The sequence below is a fragment of the Colobus angolensis genome, unplaced genomic scaffold (genome assembly GCF_000951035.1).
Source record: "Colobus angolensis palliatus isolate OR3802 unplaced genomic scaffold, Cang.pa_1.0 Scaffold194, whole genome shotgun sequence".
Classification (NCBI taxonomy): domain Eukaryota; kingdom Metazoa; phylum Chordata; class Mammalia; order Primates; family Cercopithecidae; genus Colobus; species Colobus angolensis.
Genome location: NW_012115088.1, coordinates 3,197,808 through 3,222,790, shown reverse-complemented (window position 1 = coordinate 3,222,790; position 24,983 = coordinate 3,197,808). Strand labels below are relative to the sequence as shown.

General features: G+C 37.6%; 1 protein-coding gene across 1 annotated transcript in view; it reads right to left on the bottom strand.

Moving 5' to 3' along the window:
• LOC105510919 (chromosome unknown open reading frame, human C8orf34) overlaps nt 1–24,983 on the bottom strand; it is a 500,972-nt gene that overhangs the window by 183,943 nt on the left and 292,046 nt on the right. Inside the window, exon 9 of the mRNA XM_011940919.1 lies at nt 3,664–3,799. Coding sequence (XP_011796309.1) covers nt 3,664–3,799 — 136 coding nt within the window. The remainder of the gene's footprint in view (nt 1–3,663; nt 3,800–24,983) is intronic.

Genomic DNA, 24,983 nt, shown 5'->3' with positions numbered 1-24,983 from the left:
GTGATGTCACTTAGTTCATAATAAATTTGTAGACCTTTTCTCCTGTTAACCTGCCTGTTGTGCGTTTATTTCATAGATTCACTTATCAAATGCGCAGAAGGAAAAGGGACAGTCTTTACTCCTTTGAACGGTGTTTCTATAATTCAGAGGTTACAAACAAAGGCCTCCAGACTTTAGACAGATAGTGTAAATGAATGAAGCTAAGCTGACCAACCAAAGTGCACTGGAGCATGACTGCTGGCCTCAGGGTCTAGAGAAGGAGGAAGCTACTACTGTGATATCTCTCCAGAATATAGACCCAGTGTTATCAGCTGCACTGATTTTTAAGAGAAGGTAGATATCCTGATTTTTTGTATGTGAGATTGGTAACTAATTGGTATGATCTAAATGTTTGTGCCCATTCCCAAATTCATATGTTGAAACATAACCCCCTATGTGGTAGTATAAGGAGGTGGGGACTTTGGGAGGTGATTAGGTCACAAGGATGGAACCTTCGTGAATGGAATTAGTTCCCTTATAGAAAGGACCCCAGAAAGCTCGCTCATCCTCCCACCATGCGAGGACACCATGAGAAGACAGCCATCTATGAGGAAGCAGGTCCTCCCCAGACACTGAATCAGCCAGCACCTTGATCTTGGACTTCTCAGTCTCCTGAACTGGGAGACATAAATAGACGTCATTTATAAGACAGTTTATGGTATTTCTGTATGGTATTTTATAGCATCTCAAATAGACTAAGACACTAATCAAGTGGTATTTCAAAGTATTATGTGGACACACAATACAACCAGACATTCCCCACCGTGATTCAGCTTATGACTTCTGCCTCTGATAATTGCTCAGCCCTGATTAGAAAGTATAATTCTCACTATTTTAAATACCTTACTTGCAAAAAGAGAGGTGGGACAGTGACATGGATTGGTGTTGAAGAATTAACGACAGAAAGCTTTGATAAACACATCAATGCGTGACAAAAGTAATCTACCCAAAGTAGCACTGGGAGACAGTTCTCCATGTGTCTCTCATGTTTAAAGACACTAACAGCCTTTTCTTCAGATCATCTGTTCAAGAATATTTGTATAGCATGGGGATCCCCAACCCCCAGGCCATGAACTGGTACTGGTCTGTGGCCTGTTAGGAACCTCCTGGCACAGCAGGAGGTTAGTGGCAGGCAAGGGAGCATTACCCACCTGAGCTCCGCCTCCTGCCAGATCAGCCATAAATTCTCACAGGAGCATGAACCCTATTGTGAACCATGCATGAAGGGATCTAGGTTGCATGCTCCATATGAGAACCTAATGCCTGATGATCTGAAGTGTAACAGTTCTATCTCAAAATTCACCCTATCAACCATCCATGGAAAAACTATCTTCCATGAAATCAGTCCCTGGTGCCAAAATGGTTGAGGACTGCTGATCTAGCAGACTTGGAGGATGCAGATGGAGGCCCTCCCTGGAGCAACACATAGCAACACAAGACGTGCTAATGGTCTCTTACAGAATAGTCACACTTTCTAAGTTTAGTTTCCTCTTACATAATATAATCTTTTGCACTGTGTGTGTTACTCTGAGAATTCTGGCTCAGGAAACCAGTGAAGATGCTAACACCCTGGTTATTGTTATTGCTGTAAGTAGTAAAGTCCTTGGTCTCTGACCTAGGTGTTTCATGAGTTTTCCTAGTACGCATAAAACACAATATAATATATAAATATATATTATAAATATAAAGCTCCAAATGCAATAAAATCTCAGATTCTCTATAGTTCTTGACAACTGATATTTGTTTTTTCTTCTTTAAATTCTAGCTATAGTAGCTGCTCTAAAATGAATAGTCTAGAATCTTCTTCCATACTGTTTACCACATTTATCTGAATCAATATATTTCTCCTTTGCTTTTGAAAGTAAAACAATGCTTTATTCTCCATCAAAACAGTCATGAACTTTCATCATTTCAAACAACTAAATCACTTTCTATCTCATTGTTTTTATCTATTTGAGGCCTCCATCTTCACCTTCAGACAATAGCTTGATGCTTACCAATAAAGCAGAAAGACTAGTTGGTACACTGTCAACCTATGTTGCCTAAGTTTCAAACTGTGTTTTTCTACCTATTGGTTGTATTACTCTGGACAAGTTATTCAACCAATACATGCCTCAGTTTTCTTATCTATAAAATGGGGATAGTAATAGTAATTAACTCTGAGAATTATCTGCAAATTAAATCAGTTTACACATTTAATGTCTTTAGAATAGTATGTGATTTATAGCAAGAATGTAGTACATGCCACCAACTATTACTCCATTGAATGTTTGTTGAAAAATTCTGTTATGTTCTGACTTTAAATGCAGGTTGTTTATGATTTACAGTTTATCATTGGCAAGCTGAATGATAATTTAGGGCTACAAATGTGCTTGGTCCTTTTGCAGTTCAAATCCCCAATATATTAGAAAAACACTTTTTATAAACTTTCCGTTTTGAAAAAACAAACACCTCCTATCCCAGTCTGCTACAAACGACATGAACCAAGCATCAACCCCTCTCCAGTCATAATGTAATGTACAACTATACTACAAAGTTTATAACAAAATGTCATATAACTCATCCACCAATGACTGTGTTCGCTCAGGATGCTTAAATATTGTCACATAAATATTAGAAGTTCTCTTCACAGCCCTACGAAGAAAAGTCAACCACCAAATATTACTTGTCTGAAGCAATGTTTCCATTGCTGTTTTCACTATGCTATGCTGTTTCTCTTAATGGCCTCAAATAACATCGTTGATTTTCTAAGAGCTGTCCTTTCTATTTTTCTAAGCCTGTGAAAATTTAAAAAACTTCCAAAGGGGTAAGGCAAAAGAGAAAAAGCTACAAAAATCTGGTTTGATTTTCCTACACTTTCCTCTCTCCCTATATCCAAGCAGTTAATCTCCTCTCAAACAGTACAATAGAGCAGCTAGACAATAAATTTGGCCAGCCAGTACATTGTTCTTGCTAATCTGGACCATTTACATAAGGGTTAGAAGGCTTGTTTTATCATTTAAACAGGCTTAAAAGCCTCTTTGCAAATGAGATTTAGTTCCTACAAAAGAATGAATTCTAGCTATTTGGTGAGTTTCTGCTAGACCAGCACTGGGAGCTGACTTGGCAGTAACTACAAGCTACTTCTTTGGCCACATACAGTATATGCAAAGATTGCTTCCAGCTGCCAAAACTGAAAAGCGTCAAGCTGATTAAATTCTTTCCAGGAGGTGAACAGGATGAGGGGCAGGTTAAGAGGTCAATAATATCAGATCTTAAACTGTACCTGGCCAAACTCTTCCTCTATGCAGGTGCTTTAAAAGTGGCTTTGAATGTTCAGAGCCCTTAAATTTTCTTTGAAAGAGAACAGAATGGCGGACAGAGAATGAAATTCAGAGACAGAAGACATAAAATAGTCTCAAGCTGTGAAGTGAAGACAATCTAAACTCTTTGATTCATTGTTGGTGTGAGTGGCATTGGGCACAGGATAAACTGCATAACTAACTCCCTTGCCAATATTAGCACAAAAGATCACTGGAATGAAAAGATTTTCTTAACACAGAGGAGTACAATCTTTGCATTAAAATCTTAGATTTTAAAAATCAAGATCATATTTATATATACTATACCTATTATGTCTTTTACCTGGCACACCTTGAACAGATGTTCAGTGTGACCTTGGCCTGAGGCTCAGCCGGGTAAGTAGGACGGCCTTGGTTAAATTTGCTCCCAGAAGGTACCAGGGTTGTTACTCCCTCCATTCTTAAATCATTAAGATCCTCTGTAACAACACAAACAATTACAGAGAAAAAAAATTAACTCTAGCAGAATTAAGGAGAAAAATTCATGTTTTCAAGTATCTGCCATTAGTTTGTTAAGCAAAACAATATATATCCCCTTTGCAAAAATCTAACTACACGTATCAATTATTTTTCAAATTATTTCTAGACGTAGTTGGAGAAAAATTATATGTGAAGATTTACAAGAGACAAAACGGTGAGAGACTGAATATATGGAGAGTGGGCAGAGCACTTACGACCACAGACCACTGACACACAACTTCTGCCATACCCACCAGGGAAGACAAACTATAACCTCTGCAGCAATCAGCCCCAAATGTTCAGGACTTGGTCAAGGACTGCCAGCTCTCCTATTTTTTTCCTTTGTTCTCAACTCAGAACCAACCACACAAAACCAAATGTGTTTCAAAACCAATTGCATAAATCCTCTGCTTCTAATTAGTCTGCTTCCAGCCTCCCCATCAACAACTTCCAATCAAAATATAACTGACATCTTCCCCTTTTTCACTCTCAATGTTTGCTTTCTACCTTCACCTGGGGAGGACAACAGTAAACCTGAACAGTCATGCCCCAAAGGTTTACTGAAGCCCACTTCTATTTTTCCCAGGTCCTCAATCAAAAATGAAAAGACCTAAATTTTCTCTTGAGATTCAGCTATGTTACAATATGTATATGATCTCCTACTTCATTCAGAGAACAAGGAAGCTTGTAAAAAGGATTCCAATTACTTGCTCTCAGCTTTAGCACTAAAGATATATAAAGTTTCAAAAGATAAATCATAATTTTTACAAAAATCTAATTCATTACTGAAGACATAATGTATGTAAGGAGGAAAATCACTGTCTTCTGATGACTAAAGATCATAAAAACATCCTAGATCCCTCAAAAAACAATCAGGAGGATTGCATGTTTTAATCGGATATTACAAACGAGGGTCAAATAAATTGTTCCTGAGATGGTGACAACTCAATCTAAATCAAGAACCGGCCTTCTGGAATCTGAGGAAGGCTTGTCAACAGATTTCTTCCATAGGCATCCCAAGTGAAAGCCTTGTTGTCTACTTGTGCATAAGCAAACTGGAAAAAACACTTAGGGTTTTAACTCAACTTCATAAGAATCATCAAAAACTTATCACCTTGACCTGGTTACCAAGGCTTAGTCTTCTTGTTTAAGAGCCTCGGTGCCAATTCAAAACCTGGTGCTTCTGCAGAGCTAATTACAGACTCTCCTCTTGATCTCATGGTTCCTCATGCAATATAGACATTACTACCGCCTCAGAACACACAACACTTTTCAACCAGCATTAAACACTCATGAGAGATTGTTACTCTTTCCCTCTCACATTACTGTTCACCACTAGAACACCTTATTTTTGTTACTCTCCTGCCCCTACCAGAAGAAGTGAACCCGTGATTTTCTTACCTCAGGAAACTTTCTGCACTTCAGTATTTTTAAGAACTGCCATTGAAAACCCTGACCAAATATTATTTGTTGCTGGATCATACTTCAAAACTTGAAACTAGAGGTTATGAAGCAGAGTATGCCACCACTAATTTATGTGTCTGTGAGATATAGTCCTCTGTTGGAGGTAAAATTAGCCCAGATGGCAGAAATATTGTATGTACTTGAATTTGTTAAATGGACAAAGACCTCAGAGTAATATATATACAGGTACAATTTTAAAAAAAATACATGACTTTGGGGTGCTCTGGAAACAAAGGGTTTTCTAACTCTGCTAGAACCTCCACCAAACAGAGAAGATGTTTAAAACACTTTTAGATACACTCCTGTTCCATACAGATGTAGTTATTATAAAGATTGAAGCTAATGAAAATATAAACAATACAAAAGCTAAAAGAAATGTTCTAACAGATTATTTTGCTAAAGAGGCAGCCTTAATCAAGGTTATGAACCTATCTAAAATTTTAGAGAATAAATCTCTGCAGTAATTATAAGACGCCATTATAAAATATCAACATTTAGCCTCTGATTCTAAATAAATAAATAAACCAAAAAAAACAAAACAGTTCTAGCTTTACTCAGATAATCTCTGGCATTTTTGGTGGCACAAGATGGCTTCAAATGAACACTAAATTCCTCCATGAAATGACTCATCATGGTACAGATAAACTGGTAACAATCTTAAATCTTCAGAGTAGACAGCTGAATCAAGACCTTCAGAGGGAGATAATGACCTCAGAGAGTAGACAGCTTCTCCCCACAATATTGGATCAAGATCTCTGGTGTAATTGCCATTTTGTTTTTTATCTACTTAATTACAATCATTCTTCTCATTTTCTAAAGACCCCTGATAGTCACCCACCCACCATGACTCTTTTTCTCCTTCATTTTATTCTTACTAAAATTTCCTATCAGAGCACAATCATTTTCTAACACTAATCTTGGATTATCCTAAATAGTAACCTTCAAGCTCATTGATTGCTGGATATGCTATCCCTCACGAAACTACCATAATCAAAAACCCTTGGAAAATTTCAGTCTCATCAAATGAGACCACAGGGAATTAAATTCAATGGCATTTCCAGTTGAACTTACATGGATAAATCAACCTGTGATTTTGCTAGTGTCCCTTTAACACACACACACACACACACACACACACACAAACCCTATTATTATAATCGATTAGTTAGAATCTATGTAATTATAAATTTGAATTCAACAACCTTCATAGGAAGATGAACCAATTATTTGTCACCTGGAAGAGACTAACAGAGATTCACATGTGTAACCCAACTAATGAACAGCTTTGATCCCAACCTCAGGTCATGAATAATTTCTTTTTTCTGGATCCCTGTGTATTCCTACCAGATAGTAATTTCCTTGCATCTAGATAGCTGGTCCTGCTTGCTTTATGCACACATACGTCATGCACTATAAAAATAACATTACAAATCTTACCAGTACACAGACACCCTAATTCCATAGATCATCAAGACTGGAAATTTTAACTCTGATGCAAGCTCCTAAATGAGGCTATCTTTTAGTATTCAAGCACTTTACTTGGAGGAGTTACTGATTCATTGTTTATACAAACAACCAAAGGAGTTTCCAGCCATAGGAACCATGCAAACAGAAGACTGCAAGACATGTATCACTAATGCTGGCAGAAACTATAAGTGATACTACCTCTACCTTAGATGGAATACAGATCCATCTCAACTGTTGGCAAGATAGCTGAACAATTGAATTCTTCTGGATTTTTTTTTTTTTTTTTGATAGTCATGGTGGTATCTATAGCATTGCAGATACTTCTTGCTATACTTGGATCAGTGAAACAGGTATGATAGAAAGGTCTACATGTCAGCTTGACAAAAGACTACTTGGCTCTCTAATTTTGGTCCTCATGACCTGTGAGATTTGTTCTTCTAGACTGGGTTGGACAATTCAAGTTCTTGGTTCTGAAGAACCAAGTCAGTCACCCCATTGGCTCTGAAGAACCAGATCAATATTAAATTGACTTAATTTGTTTTTGTTTTTATCATAGTGTCCATGATGCTGGTACACTGAATTCCATATAAAGTCTTAAATGCTTGTATGTGGCCACTCCCTCATCAAATGATCACAATGATGAAGCAACAAAAAAGATTAAGAAGATCTCGTGATAGAACTGACTAAGGATACAAGTGAACAATCATCAAGCAGTGAAGCTCTGGATCCCTCACCTTACCTTTTAACCAACATCCTTTTGCCAAAAAAAGAGAGTGATAAAAGGAGGGGAGATTAAATATACATATAGATAATAGGTGGATCTTTTATTTTTATTTATTTATTTATTTTTATTGAGACACAGTCTTGCTCTGTCACCCAGGTAAGTGTGCAGTGGTGCGATCTCGGCTCACTGCAACCTACTCCTCCCAGGTTCAAGCAATTCTCCTGCCTCAGCCTCCTGAGTAGCTGGGATTACAAGCACATACCACCATGCCTGCATAATTTTTTCTATTTTTTTTTTAGTAGAGGCAGGGTTTCACTGTGTTAGCTGGGATGGTCTTGATCTCCTGACCCTGTGATCTGCCCGCCTCGGCCTCCCAAAGTGCTGGGATTACAGGCGTGAGCCACTGTGCCGGGCCAGATCGTATGCAGCATTAGAATGCTGACCCACAACCTCTGCAGCCATTGGCTCAAAACATTTAGGACTTCATCAATAAAGATCAGTTTCCCTTATTTCACCCCTATTTCCAACTCAGAACCAACTGAAGAAAGCCAAATGTGCTCGCAAAACCAATTGCATAAGATAGTCTGTTTCTAGTTAGCCCTTCTTCAGTTTTTCCATGCCAACAACTTCCAATCAGAACATATTCAAAGCCTTCCCTTTAAAAACTATTATTACAAAGTTTTCCTACTCCCCTGCATGCCTTTGGGTCTCTAGTAAATGCAAGTGATAGTGGCTGACTCCCATGCTATAACCAGCTCTGAATAAATAGATAAATATTCTCTGCTTGTTTTCATTTGTGTAGTCTTCATTTATTTCCACAATGGCAACCTTCAAATATCTAAAGATTTGTCATAGAGAAGAGATATTAGAGTTCCCCCTGTGCCTGCAGAGAAGAAATGTGTGTAAGAGGAGAGTGTGTTTCTCATCAATATAACAACATTTTAACATTTATAGTTGCTCTAAGGCATACTGTACAGTGCTGTGTAGGAGATGTGATCACCCCATTCCTGGAAATGTTAAAAGCAGAGGCCGAGTAACTGTTGATAGTGGGCAAATTAGAGTTTTGCAGAAGCATTGTGCTAAATGGTTTAATTCAAATCTAAGCTTCCCATACATTCTCATCACACTTCTATGATTTATGATACATCTGTTAAAAAGAAGACATTGATTATGTAAAAGAAGAGTGTTTGTTTAAATGAAGCAATCACCTTTTGGGGGCCATTTTGTTATGAATTAGAACTAAAATTGCTTTCTCGATTTTTATCTTGGGGCCACAAAGCACACCACATTGACTTATTAACGTCTTTCATGCTGATACGAAGAAATTATGTGGTTAATTCTGGGGTGGGGAGCCCAGACATGCTGGCCCCTCATTACCTTTAAGGATATGTTCAAAGGCCAAAATCATCAACTATCTACTTGCTTCTGTACCATTTTTCTACTAATAAGATACAGAATCATGGTATGGAGCTCCATGGCAATTATCTAAGCATTTTTAAATTGTTTGACATATGTAGAGAAGGTAATAAGACATGAATTTTATGACTGCATTTTGATGAACAGTAAAAACTCCCTGCCAGAACTCTCCTTTCATGTGCAAATTTGAGTGTATTTAATGAGACTTTTTGAAGATTTCCTAGCAGCTCCTCACACCCCATCTGGATAGCACCTCTTTTTTCCAGTTCAGAATAACTGTCACAGTGTGGGAGAATAGAGAACCCCAGAGTCAGAAGCCTTCTGGAATTCATTTGCCGGTTCACTGGAGACTTTAGAGTGTTGTAAGCTGAAACTGCTTCAACAACTGCTATGGTTCTTGTAGTGTCAGATGTGACTGTGGCAATGGCAGTGAAATTGGCTCCTGCAGTCTTAGAAGAGGCCTCACTCTGAAAAATATCCAATCATTTTTTTCTTTCTTTACAAATATTCATTATTTCAAAGACGATCAATGAGCTCCTAATAACTACTGAATACTTACCAAGCTCTAAAGGGTGACAGAACCATAAAAAAACTTGGTTTGGTCATGGGAGGATACTAATAATCTATGCTAAATTTACAAAGAACAAAAATAAAACAAAATACAAATCTAGGTCTCACTAGCTCCATTTCCTTAACAACATTATTTAAGGGAGCAAGTGTCTAGGATTAAATAATTAAGAGAAGTAAAACCCCAAAAATGCCTAAACTTAGGAAAGTTTGGAAACATGAAAATGGAAAGGGAGAAAAACAAATTAAGTAAGATTCTGTCCAAGGACTTTTTAATACTGTTTAAGTCAAGGGAAGAAACACCAGGAACATATCCTAGATGTAGAAAACTGAGAATCTTTGAATACCAATGGTATTGAAGGAGGTAAAAATATGCCATTCTGGCATGTTGACGATTTTGAGTTAAAGGCATTTGAAATACAGCAGGTGTAAGAAAATTACTCTGACCTTTATTCTGTTTCTTAAAAACACAAAAAATGAAATTCCTATGTGAAAGATACGCACCTTATACTACAAGAAAAGCAACTTCTTATCATCAAGTACAAAAAGATTGAGATGGAGAGAATTCTGTACAGATCTTTTAAAATATCTCAACCTGTAAGCCTTCCCATATTATTTATTAGATTCTTCACAATTTACTATTCTTTGTTTGATTCAGTATATAAGTGATTGACTCTGTTTTTGGATCTTCATTTCCTTTTGAGGGCTCCCATGCCATGTAAAACTGTATTAAGTATTAAATAAATTCATAGGATTTTCTTCTGTTAATTTCTATTGTGTCAATTTAATTCTCAGGCTCAGCCAAAAACCAAAAAAACAAAAAACAAAACAAAACAAAAACACCTAGAAGGGAAGTGGTAAAGTACTGCCTCTCCTAAAGTATCACAACCTTTCTGCCTTTTCTTCCTTCTTTTTTCTTTCTTCCTCGCTTTCTTCTACTCTACTTTCTTCCTTCCTATTTGGAGGCTTCTTTCCTAAGATATTGTCCAAAATATTCTCTACAATATCCAGCCCAGTGCCATAGACATGGGAGATATACCATCTTTGATTGCAAGTAGATAAAAATTTAGTCTGTTAAGAAGAAATTTGGTAAACTAGAAATTTCTTAGAAGCAATTAGGAATAGTTTCCACAACAAAGAAATTTGTGATTCTTAAGATAACAGTAGTAAAGAAGGATAATATACAAATCAACTGATGGGAATTTTAAAAAATATACTTGCCCTGTTTAGATGCTTTGAAATTGAACTGTCTAGTAAGTGGGAGAAGAATGTTAAGAAGATAGATAACTATAATATTATGTGATCAACTCCATCCCAGAAGAAAAATAAATGTTTTAACTGTTATATGAAATATATAAGAAAGCAACTGAGGTTGGGGGTAAAATGCCAGCTATTGTCTTTTGGCACTTGGCCCTATGCTTACTAGCTTCCATGCACCCCTGTATTGGAAGACTAGAAAACTAAGAATTGCATTGCTTATACTCTTTTACTACCTAGTTTGCCACGTAAAGTTTAGGATTTGTCAAGCAGCTGCAGTAACTAGATTTAACAGGTAGAAGAGAGGTAGAAGCACTCATTTTCCTCTAGCAGCAGCTCCAGTTGGCTGGATTTTGTAGGTACAAGGGCTGTTGGTTGATTATTTTTTCAATCTCTATACTTCTATTAACATTACAAAAGAGTTATGAACTCTGAAGCAATTTCCTGCAGTTTTCTAACTTCTGGGTAGCAACAGCCAACACCTGCACTGCTGTAGCAGAGGTTCTCCTTGAGAGGACTCTGCCCTGCAGCAGACTTCTGCCTGGACATTCAGGCATCTCCATACTTTCTCTGCAATCTAGATGGAGGCTCCCAAAGCTGAACTCTTGTCTTTTGCATAGCAGCAGGCTCAACACTACGTGGAAGCTGCAAGACTTGGGGATTGCATCCTCTTAAGCCATGGTCTGAACTGTACCTTGGCCCCTTTTAGCCATGGCTGGAACTAGAGTGGCTGGGATGCAGGGCACAATGTCCTAAGGCTGAACAGAGGCTCGGGACCCTGGCCTGACCCATAAAACCATTTTTCCCTACTAGGCTGCCAGGCCTGTGATGGGAGGGGCTGCTGTGAAGATCTCTGACATGCCCTGGAGATACTTTCCTCATTGTCTTTGCCATTAACATTGGACTCCTCATTACTTATGCAAATATCTGCAACCAGCTTGAATTTATTGCCACAAAATGGGTTTTTCTTTTTTACTGTGTGGCCAGGCTGCAAATTTTTCAAACTTTTACACTCTGCTTCCCTTTTAAATGTAAGTTCCAATTTCTGATCTTTTCTTTGTGAATGAATATGGGTGTAAACTTTTACCAAAAGCCAGGTCACCTCTTGAATGCTTTGCTGCTTATAAATTTCTTCTGCCAGATACCCTAAATCATCTTTCTCAACTTCGAAGTTCCACAAATCTCTAGGGTGGGACAAAATGCCACCAGTCTCTTCGCTAAGACATAACAAGAGTGACCTCTGCTCCAGTTCCCAAAAAGCTCCTCATCTCAATCTGACACCACCTCAGCCTGGACTTCGTTGTCCATATCACCATCATAATTTTGGTCAAAACTATTCAACAAGTCTCTAGGAAGTTCCAAACTTTCCCACATCTTCCTGTCTTCTGAGCCCTCCAAACTGTTCCAACCTCTGCCCATTATCCAGTTCCAAAGTTGCTTCCACATTTTTAGGTATCTTTAGGCAGTAACTCACTCCTGGTACCAATTTTATGTATTGGCCCTTTTGCACACTGTATAAAAAACTTCAGGAGACTAGGTAATTTATAAAGGAAAGAGGTCTAATTGACCCACAGCTCCGTATAGCTGAGGAGGTCTCAAGAAACTTACAATCATGGCAGAAGGTGAAGGGGAAGCAAAACACATCTTACATAGTGGCAGGAGAGAGAGAGCAAGGAGGGAACTTCCAAACACCTTTAAACCATCAGATCTCAAGAGAACTCCATCACTCTCAGGAGAACAGCATGGGGTAAACCACCCCCATGATTTAATCACCTCTCACCAGGTCCTCCCCTCGACACATGGGGATTACAATTCAAGATGAGATATGGGTGGGGACACAGAGCCGAATCATATCAATGGTACTTTCTTCAATGTTATGCCGCTAATATGACTGTAGCCTGAGATGTATAGGGATAGCGGAATGGAATATTAAAACAGAGTTTAGTCTCAGATGATGAAGGGAGATAATCAATAATTATAATAATTATGACATTATTATAAGAATCATGAAGGAAGATATCAATTCTGTGTTTCAGAAAGATAACTGGCTAGGCACAGCAGCTTGTGCCTTAATCCCAGCACTTTTGGCTGGAGGTCAAGGTAGGAGGATCACTTGAGCCCAGAAGTTTGAGACAAGCCTGGCAACATAGTGGAGCGTTGTCTTTATTTACTTATTTATTTTTATTTTTGAGACAGAGTCCTGCTCTGTTGCCCAGGCTGGAGTGCAGTGGCACAATCTCGGCGCACTGCAACCTCCACCTCCCAGGTTCAAGTGATTCTCCTAATTAGCTGGGACTACAGGTGCATGCCACCACCATGCCTGGCTAATTTTTGTATTTTTAGTTGAGATGGGGTTTCACTATGTTGTCCTGCCTGGTCTCCAACTCCAGACGTCAAGTAATCTGCCCGCTTCAGCCTCTCAAAGTGCTGGGATTACAGGCATGAGCCATGAACCCTGGCTGGGGCCCTGTCTTTAAAAAAAAAACAAAAAATAGCTGGGCATGTTGGGGCATGCCTGTGGTCCCAACTACTCAGGAGGCTGAGGTGGAGGAATCTCTTGGGCCCAACAGGAGGTTGAGTCTGCAGTGGGCTCTGATTGTGCCACTGCACTCCAGCCTGGGAGACAGAGTGAGACTCTGTCTGCAAAAAAAAAAAAAAAGAAAAAAAAAAACCAAAGTTAATTGTAGGTATATTTATTAAAAACCAATTAAATAAATAAATAATTTGCTAAATTTATAAAAAATTAATTGTAGGACTTTTTTGGAATATAGTCAATATTATGAAAAATATAACCACTATAAAATATTCCTCAATGACATGAATATATTCAACTAAAATATTCAGTGAATGAATATATTACTCATAACTATAAGTGCATTTCTTATTAATATTCATACGTAAGACTATACAATTATATATTCAACTAAATATCATGGATATAGTTTACATAGTGAATATATTCAATATACTGTAGAACTATACTGTTGAATTCATGAGTCACTAGCTACATGTTATTATTGAGTGCTCAAAATGTGGCTAGTCCGAATTGAGTTATGCTACAAGAGTTAAATATGCACAGAATTTCAAAGAAGTAATACAAAGAAAATAATGCAAATATCTAATTTATAACTTTTCTATTGACTACATGTTGAAATGATAAATTATGGATATATCAGTTTAAATGTGCTATTAAAATTAATTTTACCTGTTTATTTTTCCTTTCTTAATGTGAGTACTAGAAAATTTAAAATTACTACATTGTTTCAATTATATTTCAATTTGTAACTCATTATTTTTCTATTGGACAGTGCTATTTTAGAATATATGTCATGAACATATTAATAAAAATTATATTTTAAAATAAACTTGCCTATGTTCTATTGCTTTATACTAAATAAATATTCCTTAAATTGATATAAAGAAGAATATGTTCATTGACTATATTTAAGAATAATATTCATGAGGTAAATGCAATCATATTCATTGATTCTATTCAAAAGAATATTTTAAAATTATTTGCTATACTCTTATCTGGCTCTATTTTCTTCATAAAGCCCTTATCATTACTTCACTTTGTACACACATACACACTTACACACATACACACACACTTAAACATAAACACACATTTACATACAGACATATACATACACACACACCTATTACATTTATTTTAAAATATCTTTGTCTTTTCTGACACCTTAGAATAGAAATTTGATCTTTCTCATTCATTATTATAATCTCAGTTTCTTAGAAGGATGTCTAGCACAGAGTAGGCATTCATTGAAATTTGTTGACCATAAGATTTTGTATAATTTGGTAATTAATTAATTGACCAACTGATAAATTGGTCTTTACATAGGATTGACTTTTGGAATATTAGTTTTTGAAGGAATATATTTGTTGCACTTAACAGCCACTGGAAAAATTTTAAAAACTGTAAAAGGGAGATGTGGTGGGAAGCAGGGACTAGGAGTAAGAAGAGAAAGAAATGTATTGAAACGTAATTTCAGAGGAAGACTCAGTAGGATGCAGTGAACAACTGAATGTGCCATCTGAACAGGTTTCTCTATCTTACCACTTTTAGGGAATACAGGAAGAGATAGTGCTTCTGGTTTCATGCATGCTGAGATAGAGCTATCTTCAAGATATACGTATGGACGTCTGGTAGACACTCAGAGGGACAAGTCTGGATCTAGTGAAGGAGTCTGGAATGGAACTATAGACCATCTGACTGAGAAAACCTGGAACAATTATCAACCCAGTAGTTAAAGTTGAGCAGTCACACTCCTTGCCTCTAACTATTTTTACAAGTAAAATGTGTGCATTATATGAATGTTATGTTTAAGAACTTACGAAGAAGAGAGTACTACATTTTTTTTTTCTTTTCGTACTAGGAAGCTCAAAGCAGTAATTTGGTTTTAAAGGTACCCTTTAAAAGTGTGTTGTATCTTGAGTTACTGGAACACTACTGAGGAAAATGAACTAATTTATGACCAAAGACATGAGTTTTCATCTTTACACAATAGCAAATAACCAAGAATTAATCAAACAAAAAATGTGTTTTGATTTAATTTAAGGAAATAACAGCTGCCTAGATGAAATAATCCCAGGACGTTCTTTCAAATGTAATCCATGAAATAATTTGCAGCTGCTTGAACTAGACAATGTGGGAGATGAGTGAATTTTCACATCTGTTTCAAGAAACTTTATAACTAAAATTAAAAGCTTTCCAAACATTAGTCCCTTCACAGTGATTCAGTGATGGGTTACACAAGTATTTTATGGCAGTTTTTCCCTACATTGCAATTGGTTTGTTGATTTATATCGATAAAGCTGGTTTGGTCAAAGGTTTTAAGCAGATGTTATATATTCTGAGCAAATTATTAAAAATAAAGCAAATGTTAAGAAAACAGATCAGGACTTAGACAAGTTTAAATAAAACATGTATGAAAATATTTTTGTTATGTGAGACAGCTATAGTTCCTAAAAAGGGGAAAGAAAAAAAAGGAGAACAAAACATAATTCACTTTGTTGAGACATATTCTGGTTGAAAGATGAAGGAAAGATGTCCAGGTCATGTTTCTGTTGGTTCTCTATTTTTACCATCATACCTTAAATATGAATTTAGCATTCTTCTTTAGTACCTCAGAATAGTACAACTTCAAGTTCATAAATAATCAAGTTTATAAGTAATAAGAACAAAATACATGTCAGAAATTATAGGTTTTAACTTTTTAGGTTAACCTTAGTTTAAAAACAATTTAAGTTCGAATTGCATTTGGAAAAAGAGGGTCTGGTGGAATTTAAGTACTGCGTTGAAATTTTCCATTTTAATAACATAAGAGTGAGTAGAATATTTGACCACATGAGATCAATAAAGAAAGTGATTAGACCAATTAAATTAGGGAACATATTTATATAAATTTAAATTTACATATATTCCATGTCTTCTCTTATTAACTGAAAAGTGTAAAAAACTTTCTGAGATTTTCTTTGTTACTTACCAGTTCCTTTTGAATTTATTTGAATGTAACCATCAATAGCCAAACTCAATAGACAAACACAGGATGACCACAAACTTTTGTAAAAATTTGTAGACTAGAATTTGTTTGCTTAGATTGCAAATGAATTACAAGACTTCTGTTAATTGAACCCCTCATTATTTAAATTGTGAAGGGTCTTCCATTAGTCAGAAAAATAAAGACATCTGGGAGTGGTTTTCTTCTTCCAATGTGGAAGAAAATACCAGTTCTAGCAAATTCAAATCCAAACACTTCCCAAAATTGGGTTTCTGCATCAGAGTGCATCTTTATTATTCTTAGTTTTCACACACCACAAATACAAAAGATTATATTGTATACAGTTTGTTTCCTGTAACTTTCGTCACCTTGTGAAGGTTTGACAGACAGAGGTTAGAGACTGTGAACAATTCTCTTTCATAAACATCACAGAAATTCCTGGCATGTGAACTCATGTCAGGGGAGGGTTATGCCTGGCCTGGTGTAACTGAAAGCCCAGTAATAGCTTTAATTGAAGAGCAACACATTGTAAGCAACACAAAAATCTAGAGATAATGTCAAAGGAGGAGTTGTCTCAGGGACCAGATTGGAGGGGTACTAGGAGAAGGCCGTGGAAAGGAGACCAGCACAGAGGGTAGAAGGGTTCAGGAATACAACTGGAAATCAGAGTGAGGAAAGACAGGCAGAACGTTCAGAGTGTCGACCTGGAGAAGGCAAGGATGGGACCTAGGTAGTCATGAAGAGAGACTGGTTAACCTAAAAGACTAGGATTATGTAAATTATTGATTATTGTAAGATCACGGGTAAAAATGTGTAATTTTTTTCAAATATAAAAAACACTGCAAAATCTCGCAAAAGCTCACCATTTTAATTACCATTTTAAAGTATATTTATTCAATTCGAATTCTCCCAGGCCACTTCTCTGGATAAAAAACCTTATATATTTAATATTTCTTGAGAGTAAGTCAGTCTTTCTGAAAAGCTTTTCTCATCCCAGCATTTTATTTATGGAATTTTTGCTAGCCCTGTTAGGTACCATTATATTACAGAAAGCATTATTTCAGTCACTATAAATGATACATCAAACATATTTATTCTTTTTAGTTCTAAACTAGTTGCTGACCCTATTTAATAGAATGTTTATACTCCTACAGCCCCTGTGTTAATAAATAAGATCCTATGTTGAGAACTTCCTATGTGTCCTTCATGAATGTGTTGGCTGCTCATGAGTTTTGTCCATAAACCTAATAACCGAACCTTGTATCATAGTAGGTGATATTTTGATTCTTGATCCAAACAACAAATATTAATTGAGCTCATTTTAATAAGTTCTTCTGCATTGGGTTACATCATATGCTAACTCAAAAAAGCCATTTTGAGAGATAAATGTATTATGTACTAATTGCTATAGTCCCTATTTTAGCAGTTAACTTTTCTGCATCCATGCTCTAAATTTGTCATTAGTAAAGTTGACTCTGTCTGAAGTCAGTTTACTTTACATACAACACAAATGCACAAAACTAAATTGACATATTAGTGGATTTCAGTTCAGGATTTATTTTTAGTTTGTTTTTTCTTAGATTTAAAATGGAAGAAGATTTGGATGGTGGACATCTTCCACTCTCACATTCTTTTCTTTCCTTGTATTCTGTCTTTGTATTTGCTTAAGTCCTGAGCTCTGACACTACTCTTCCTTCACTAACCCTTAATTTTGCAGACCTCTTTTGCTTCAATATTCCTACATTTGATGTCCTTTCTATTTGACTTCCCTTCCTCTCTGTCATCTCCATGTGGATTTTAAATGTTGCTCTCTTGTGAAAAAATCAAACTAATATTTATAAAAGATATAGCTGAACTTTGTGTTATTAATATTGAGATTTTTCAGTGCATCATGCAACATTCTTAATGAAGCAAATTTTAACCAACTAATGCTCATAAAGTAAAAAATATATCATTATACCAGTCACATTTGTCAAAGTTCTAAAACCAATATGGTTAATCTGAAATGACATTAAGTTTCATAGCTATCCTCTTCATCTCCCCTCCAAACTTCCTTTATTTCTGTCTCATGCTCAGCCCTTTGGAAGAAATAAAAAAAGAATCAAATTTGGAGACAAATTCAAAAGAAGACCCTTGCTGGCCATATACTAAAATTGCTGTTGATGTGTGTTGACCGTGGTTGCCAACTCACCCTCCCTTGTGGTGTGCCACAGGGAGGAGCAGGCACATGACATACCTTTCCCATCACTGAGATGCAAGCCACACGCCGCAAGATGTTGCCTCCCTGTCTGACACATTGTAAATCCATTTTCCATTCTGTGCTGCTTTCTTGGAATTCACATGGTGTTCTCATCCCTTACACTTCAAGTCATAAAACATCGCCACCCCAAGTGGAATTTTACAAGACCATTTTCAATTCTGTTTCATTTTCTTGGAGAGTTGCCTCTGTGAGCTCTTCCTTAATAACATCTTATGCAGCATTCTATCACCTCAGAACCTCATCTCACTTCCTACATTAGATACATATTTCGAGTTTCCTAAAAGTGGGTATTTGGTGACAAGAGAAAAATTAAAAATTAAAAATATAAAAATGTATCAATTAGCTACACAATATATTTCTTTTATCCAGCAGCCCTAGCCTCTTTCTGTACTGGGAGCAGGCCAAGAATGTTACTGTACTCAGGTCACTGGTACTTCCTCCCTTCTCAACCTGGGAAGCCTTCACCTAGCTAAACCATACTGTGTTCTCTGCCTACATTCATGTCTGCTCAAAGTTCACCTTCTAAGAAATCTTCTTGACTATTTTATGTAAGAGAGCATCCTCTATCATTCTTTATTCCATTATATTTCTTTATTCCCATAGCATTTATTATCTCCTGAAATTACATTGTAAATTTATTGCTCATCATCTATTTACTAATAAGTTATCAGGAGGCAGCCTGGGCAATGTAGTAAATACCATCTATACAAAAAAAAGAAAGAAAGAAAAGAAAGAAATTAGCTGAGCATGGTGGCACATGCCTGTGGTCCCTACTACTCGGGAGGCTGAGGCAGAAGGACCATTTGATTCCCAGAGGTGGAGGCTGCAGTGAGCTGTGATCGTGCCATTGCTCTCAGGCTGGGTGACAGAGTGAAACACTGTCTCAAAAAATAATAAATAAATAAATTCCCAGAAGGGCAGGAACTGCGTCATATTCACTGCTGTATCGCGATTTCCTAGAATTGTCCCTGAAACATCAAAGCACACTAGTTATAAATTGAATGAATGAGTGAATGATCACAACACCATGATATACATGTCATTATTGTCTCCATTTTATAGATAAGACATATTATAGATAAGATCCCTTAGGAAGTCTAAAGGGTTTGCCTAAGGCACCCAAGTATTAATTGGAAGAGACAAGAATTGAAGTTTGATCTGTCTACATTTAGAGCTGAGGGTCAGCTTTTATGTACATACAGCTGAGATGTTATACATGTGCCTTCTACAAATGATTTCTCAAACTAGTGTTTATGTTAGTTAACATAGTATTACTTGTCTTCTGTCTTTCAATTTATATCGACTTCTATCTAGTTAACTCTGTGTGTGAGAAATTACTCTCCAATTTCTTTTTTTTTTTTTTTTTTTTTTTTGAGACAGAGTCTTGCTCTGTCGCCCGAGCTGGAGTGCAGTGGCCGGATCTCAGCTCACTGCAAGCTCCGCCTCCCGGGTTTACGCCATTCTCCTGCCTCAGCCTCCCGAGTAGCTGGGACTACAGGTGCCCACCACCTCACCTGGCTAGTTTTTTGTATTTTTTAGTAGAGACGGGGTTTCACTGTGTTAGCCAGGATGGTCTCGATCTCCTGACCTCGTGATCCGCCCGTCTCGGCCTCCCAAAGTGCTGGGATTACAGGCTTGAGCCACCGCGCCCGGCCTCCAATTTCATTTCAATTTTTTTTTTTTTGAGACGGAGTCTCCCTCTATCGCCCAGGCTGGAGTGCAATGGCGTGATCTCTGCTCACTGCAACCTCCACCTCCTGGATTCAAGTGATACTCCTGCCTCAGCCTCCCGCTTAGCTGGGATTATAGGCATGCACCACCATGCTCAGCTAATTTTTTGCATTTTTAGTAGAGACCGAGTTTCACCATGTTGACCAGGCTAGTCTCGAACTCCTGACCTTGTGATCCACCTGCCTCAGCCACCTATAGTGCTGGGATTACAGGCATGAGCCACTGCACCCAGCCCAATTTCACATTTTTAGAGGAAAAAATATCATTTGTTGAGTGTCTACTGTGTTTCAATCACTCTCTTAGGTGCTGCAATGGACTGAATATTTCTGTCCCCACCAAAATTCAGAGGTTGAAATCCTAACCCCTGATGTGAAGGTATTAGGAGGTGGAGCCTTTGGAAATAATTAGGTCATGAGAGTGGAGCACTCATGAATAGGATTAGTGTCCTTATAGGAGGGACCCCAGGGAGTTCTCTCACCTTCTTTCTGCCACCCAAGGATTCAAAAAAAAAGACAGTGGTCCACAACCCAGAAGAGGGCCTTCATCAGACCCCGACCATGCTGGCACCCTGATCTCAGACTTCCAGCCTCCACAACTGTAAGAAATAAATTTCTCCTATTGATAAGCCACCAGGTCCATGGTACTTTGTTCAGCCAAATGGACTAAATGCTTTCAAATGTTACACCTTATTTTCTTCCATAAAACAACATCTAAGGCAGTGATTGTCAACCATGGGTGATTTTTTCCCTCCCCTTAAAACAAGGCAACACTGGGACAATGTCTGAAGACATTTTTTGTTGTCATAACTGAAGATGGGGTGGGGAGTGCTACTGTGATCTAGTTGATAGAGGCCAGGCCCCCCACAAGTAAGAATTATCCAGCCTAAAATGTTAACAGTGCTAGGTTGAGAACCACTGCTGTAAGGATTGTCAAATGCCCTATTTATTGCATTACAGGCAGGTCCCATATATGAATGCAACGGGTAAGTATAAGACAATAAAGACTGTAAGCTGAGGACTGGGCAGCTCTTGAAAGAGTTTCATGTGTGGGCCAAACAACAGTGTAGGCCAGGTTCAGCCTAAGCAACCTGACCTTTGGTTAATAGAATTTGCTTTGATCAAGTTACACAGCTAGTACGTGGTACAGTCTGGATTTGAACACTAAGGCAATGTTCTGACCACAACACAATAACCTATTCACACTGCGTTGCTGATTCACTGTACCTTACACAAAGAAGACTTGCTCCATAAGCGGTGCTCTGCTTTTACCATAACACCAGTCTCAGTATTTCATCCTATGGCCCATCACGAATGATATCTGTGAACATTTTATAGAAAATTTCATGACACTATGAAAGAGATAGTTAAATTGAACTTTGCATGGCAAAACTTCCCCCAAATCGTCTTTAAACATCTTTGCTCTTTCAGCAATTTTTATTCCCTGTGGCTACTCCATATTTTGCATCTCATCGTTGTTTACTTTTTTATTCTCTCAGCTTTCCTAACTTCAGTTTCATCTCCAGTCCTTTTGAACTACAATTGATCTCACTCTGTTTACACAGCCGCTAAATACCATGATTAATAAAACAAAGATGCTATCTTGAGATTTGTCTTCCTTATGAAATATTGTCTGCTGTGCCCACTTACTGCAATGCCTTTGCTATTACGAAAGTCTCAAGCTCATAGTCATACCATCGACCTACCACACTGCTGTATAAGCAACACATAAAGCACATATGTTCTGGTCCTTTTCTCACTTACAACTTTTATTTTATTTTTCCTTTAAGAGCATCATATGTCAGAAAGAAAACAAGAGGAAGAGGTTAGTAGATATTAATATGCTAAACACACTTGTGTCAGGATGACTTTAAGATAGTCCCATGATCCCTGCTTTCCTCCCTCATTGAAAGTCATCTGGATGTAGTGACTTGCTTCTAACTGAAGAATGCTGTCAAGTTGATTGGACTTCACTTCTGTGATTCAGTTATAAGAGACTGACTTCCATTTTTGCTGGCACACTTTCTCTATTGCTTTCTTGGCTTGCACACTTGCGTGAAACAGGTTGCAATATGGGAGAGGCAATACCACAAAGAACTGAAGGTGGCCTCTGGCCAATGATCAGCTAGGAACTGACACCCACAATTCAACAACACTTAATGAACTGAATTCTGTCAACAACTGTGTGACCTTGGAGACAGATCCTTCCCCAGTTGAGTTTCAAAAGAGATCCCATGAGCCCTGGCTGGCACCTTGATCACAACCATGTGAGATGGCCCGAAGTAGAAGACCTAGTTAAGCTGTGCCTAGAGTCCCGACCCACAGACACTGTGGAATAATAAATGTGTGGTGTTTTAAGCTGCTAAGTATATGGTCATTTGTTACACAGCTAGAGATAATGAATGCAACACTCATGCAATTTTTCTTTTCCCCAAATTACTTGGAACGAAATTCATAGTGAAGTCTCGAAGAATTACTTCAGTGAGCAGTTTCGCCTTGAATAACCCAAGTTGAAGATCAGGTGAGACTTACATATAGAAGAAAAACAGTTAAGATTCCAAACCACCTTATTTTAAGACACCTGGGCATTCAAATTATTCCCTAACATATTTTCCCTAGTTATAAAATGGTAAGCAAAATTATGAATTAAAGACTGATAGCTATCAAATGTTAATATTTGGCCAAATTTATGACATAGCCAAGTTGACCATAAAACATTTTATATAGAGTTTACAGTTTTGCTATTTTAAATTATTTATAAAAGTCTAAATTATTTATAAAGGCTGAAATTTCCTCTTTTGTGCTGTAGTGTTTATTACAGCTATGATGTATTGATGTTGTGTCTTAAATTCAAACCACAATTATAACATTGTTTGGGTAGGAAAAATATGATCCAGTTTGTGAGTCTCTGATCCAACATGTGGTTTTTACAAACATATTCTGACAAAAACTGGAGTCAGCTTGTAGCAGCTTTTCATAGAAGACACACACACACAAAGACTGCTGGAGCACCAAAGCACCATGTGCCCCACTTTGTCCCCACTGTCCCAGCTCAACATTTCTGGATGGACTCCAGCCATGGCTTAGATAAAGCCACAGCCAGGGGAGCACACATCCAGTACTTCTTCTGGCGTTCATCTCCTAGAACTTTTGAAATGATGAGGAACACTTTTCATATAAAACATATTGAATAGATTTCCAGATCCAATTTCAATATATTGGTGTTCCCACATCCAGACAAGTATTTATATATTTCTAACCCTATGGATCACTATTTCCACATGTAAACAACTCCCTCCACTCCAGGATGCTTGATTTATTTACAATCTCTAAAATACTTTCAGAGTGCCCCAAAACAAACTACAACTAGGACGGATAAAAAATGCAGTATTTATTTTCTAGAAATAATCTGACCTTGCTCTCAAACCTCCATCCTATTGGGTAATGGGGAAAAACACAAAACTAAACTAAACTAATGGACACTTATACCTGCCATCTACAGTTATCTTCTTTTTCCTCTGGTTTAAACATTTGCTTCCCCCCCCCCTCCCAGCAAACTTAGTCTCTTTTTTGACACACATATAGTGGAATTTAGGTTCAGAATCACTAAAATGACTCCTTTTCTGTTTTCAAGTTTCATTTTTCCTTCTTGCCACTCCAGGTGTCATCTGCCTGTAAGGGTAAGCTATGTGTCCTCAAGGCAGTGGACAGCAGGGAAGCTCCTCTCCGTGCAGGACCTGGGGCCATCCTTTGTGTTCCTTGCTCACTCTGGTAATACAGCTCTTGTCCCCGGTGACTAGCCCCAGCCTGTGCTCAGCATGGCCAGGAGCTGGTACGTATCCCTCTACCACTGGCTCAGCTCCACCTTCACTCTCAGACCCTCTGAATGCCAACCCCAACCTCTTCCTGGACTCTGGCCTAGGCTGGGATGCCACACCATCTGGTGTGAGGTCCCTGTACCTCTCATTAGGTCAGTCCCGTTATTCTCAATTCCCAGCTATCCTCCAGGTCCCACTCAGGGCACACAGGAACTGGGGGCTCCTCCCTGTCACACAGGAGCTCAGGAAATGTTGAAAGTGCTATCCCAAGCCCATCTTACTAGTCTCCTGCTCTTCACCCCATTTCATCCTGTACTTCTGGGCTATGTGAATACAGAATGGAAATCAATGGTCCAAGAGCTCCCATATTTTCCATCAATCAATCTGAGGTTTTTGAGTAAAGATTCTGTCACCTTCCTCTTCACTTATAATCTTCTTCACTCTGGCTACGTCTACACCCAACACACCCAGGGTTTCTATTCTGAGGAGTAAATGAGAACATTTATCTATGAACTAATTTTGTCTTTTTATCTTTTTTCCTACTGGCCAGAATTAAAAGGGCTTTTCTCTTTCACTGTATCACCTGGGCACCTTCCTTATACCTGTATTTTGCTAAATTGTGACTATGATTTATAATTAAACCTCTGAGGAGCTTTGTGTTAGAGACACAAGGGGAGAATATTTGGAATTAGGAAAATTCCAAAATTCTCTCTCCATAGGTCTTTCTTTAAGATGACTATGTACTTGTGCCCTCAAAGAAGTTAGCTTTGAAACATAAATTGACCGGTAAGTAACCTCTTTATTTTAGATGGTACCTTTTCTTCCTGGAGGTGATAGCTTCATTGTGGTCAAAATCAGCAGGGAAACATAATATAAAATTAAAACATGATTTAAAATTTAGAAAAATACATTGGTTCAAGGG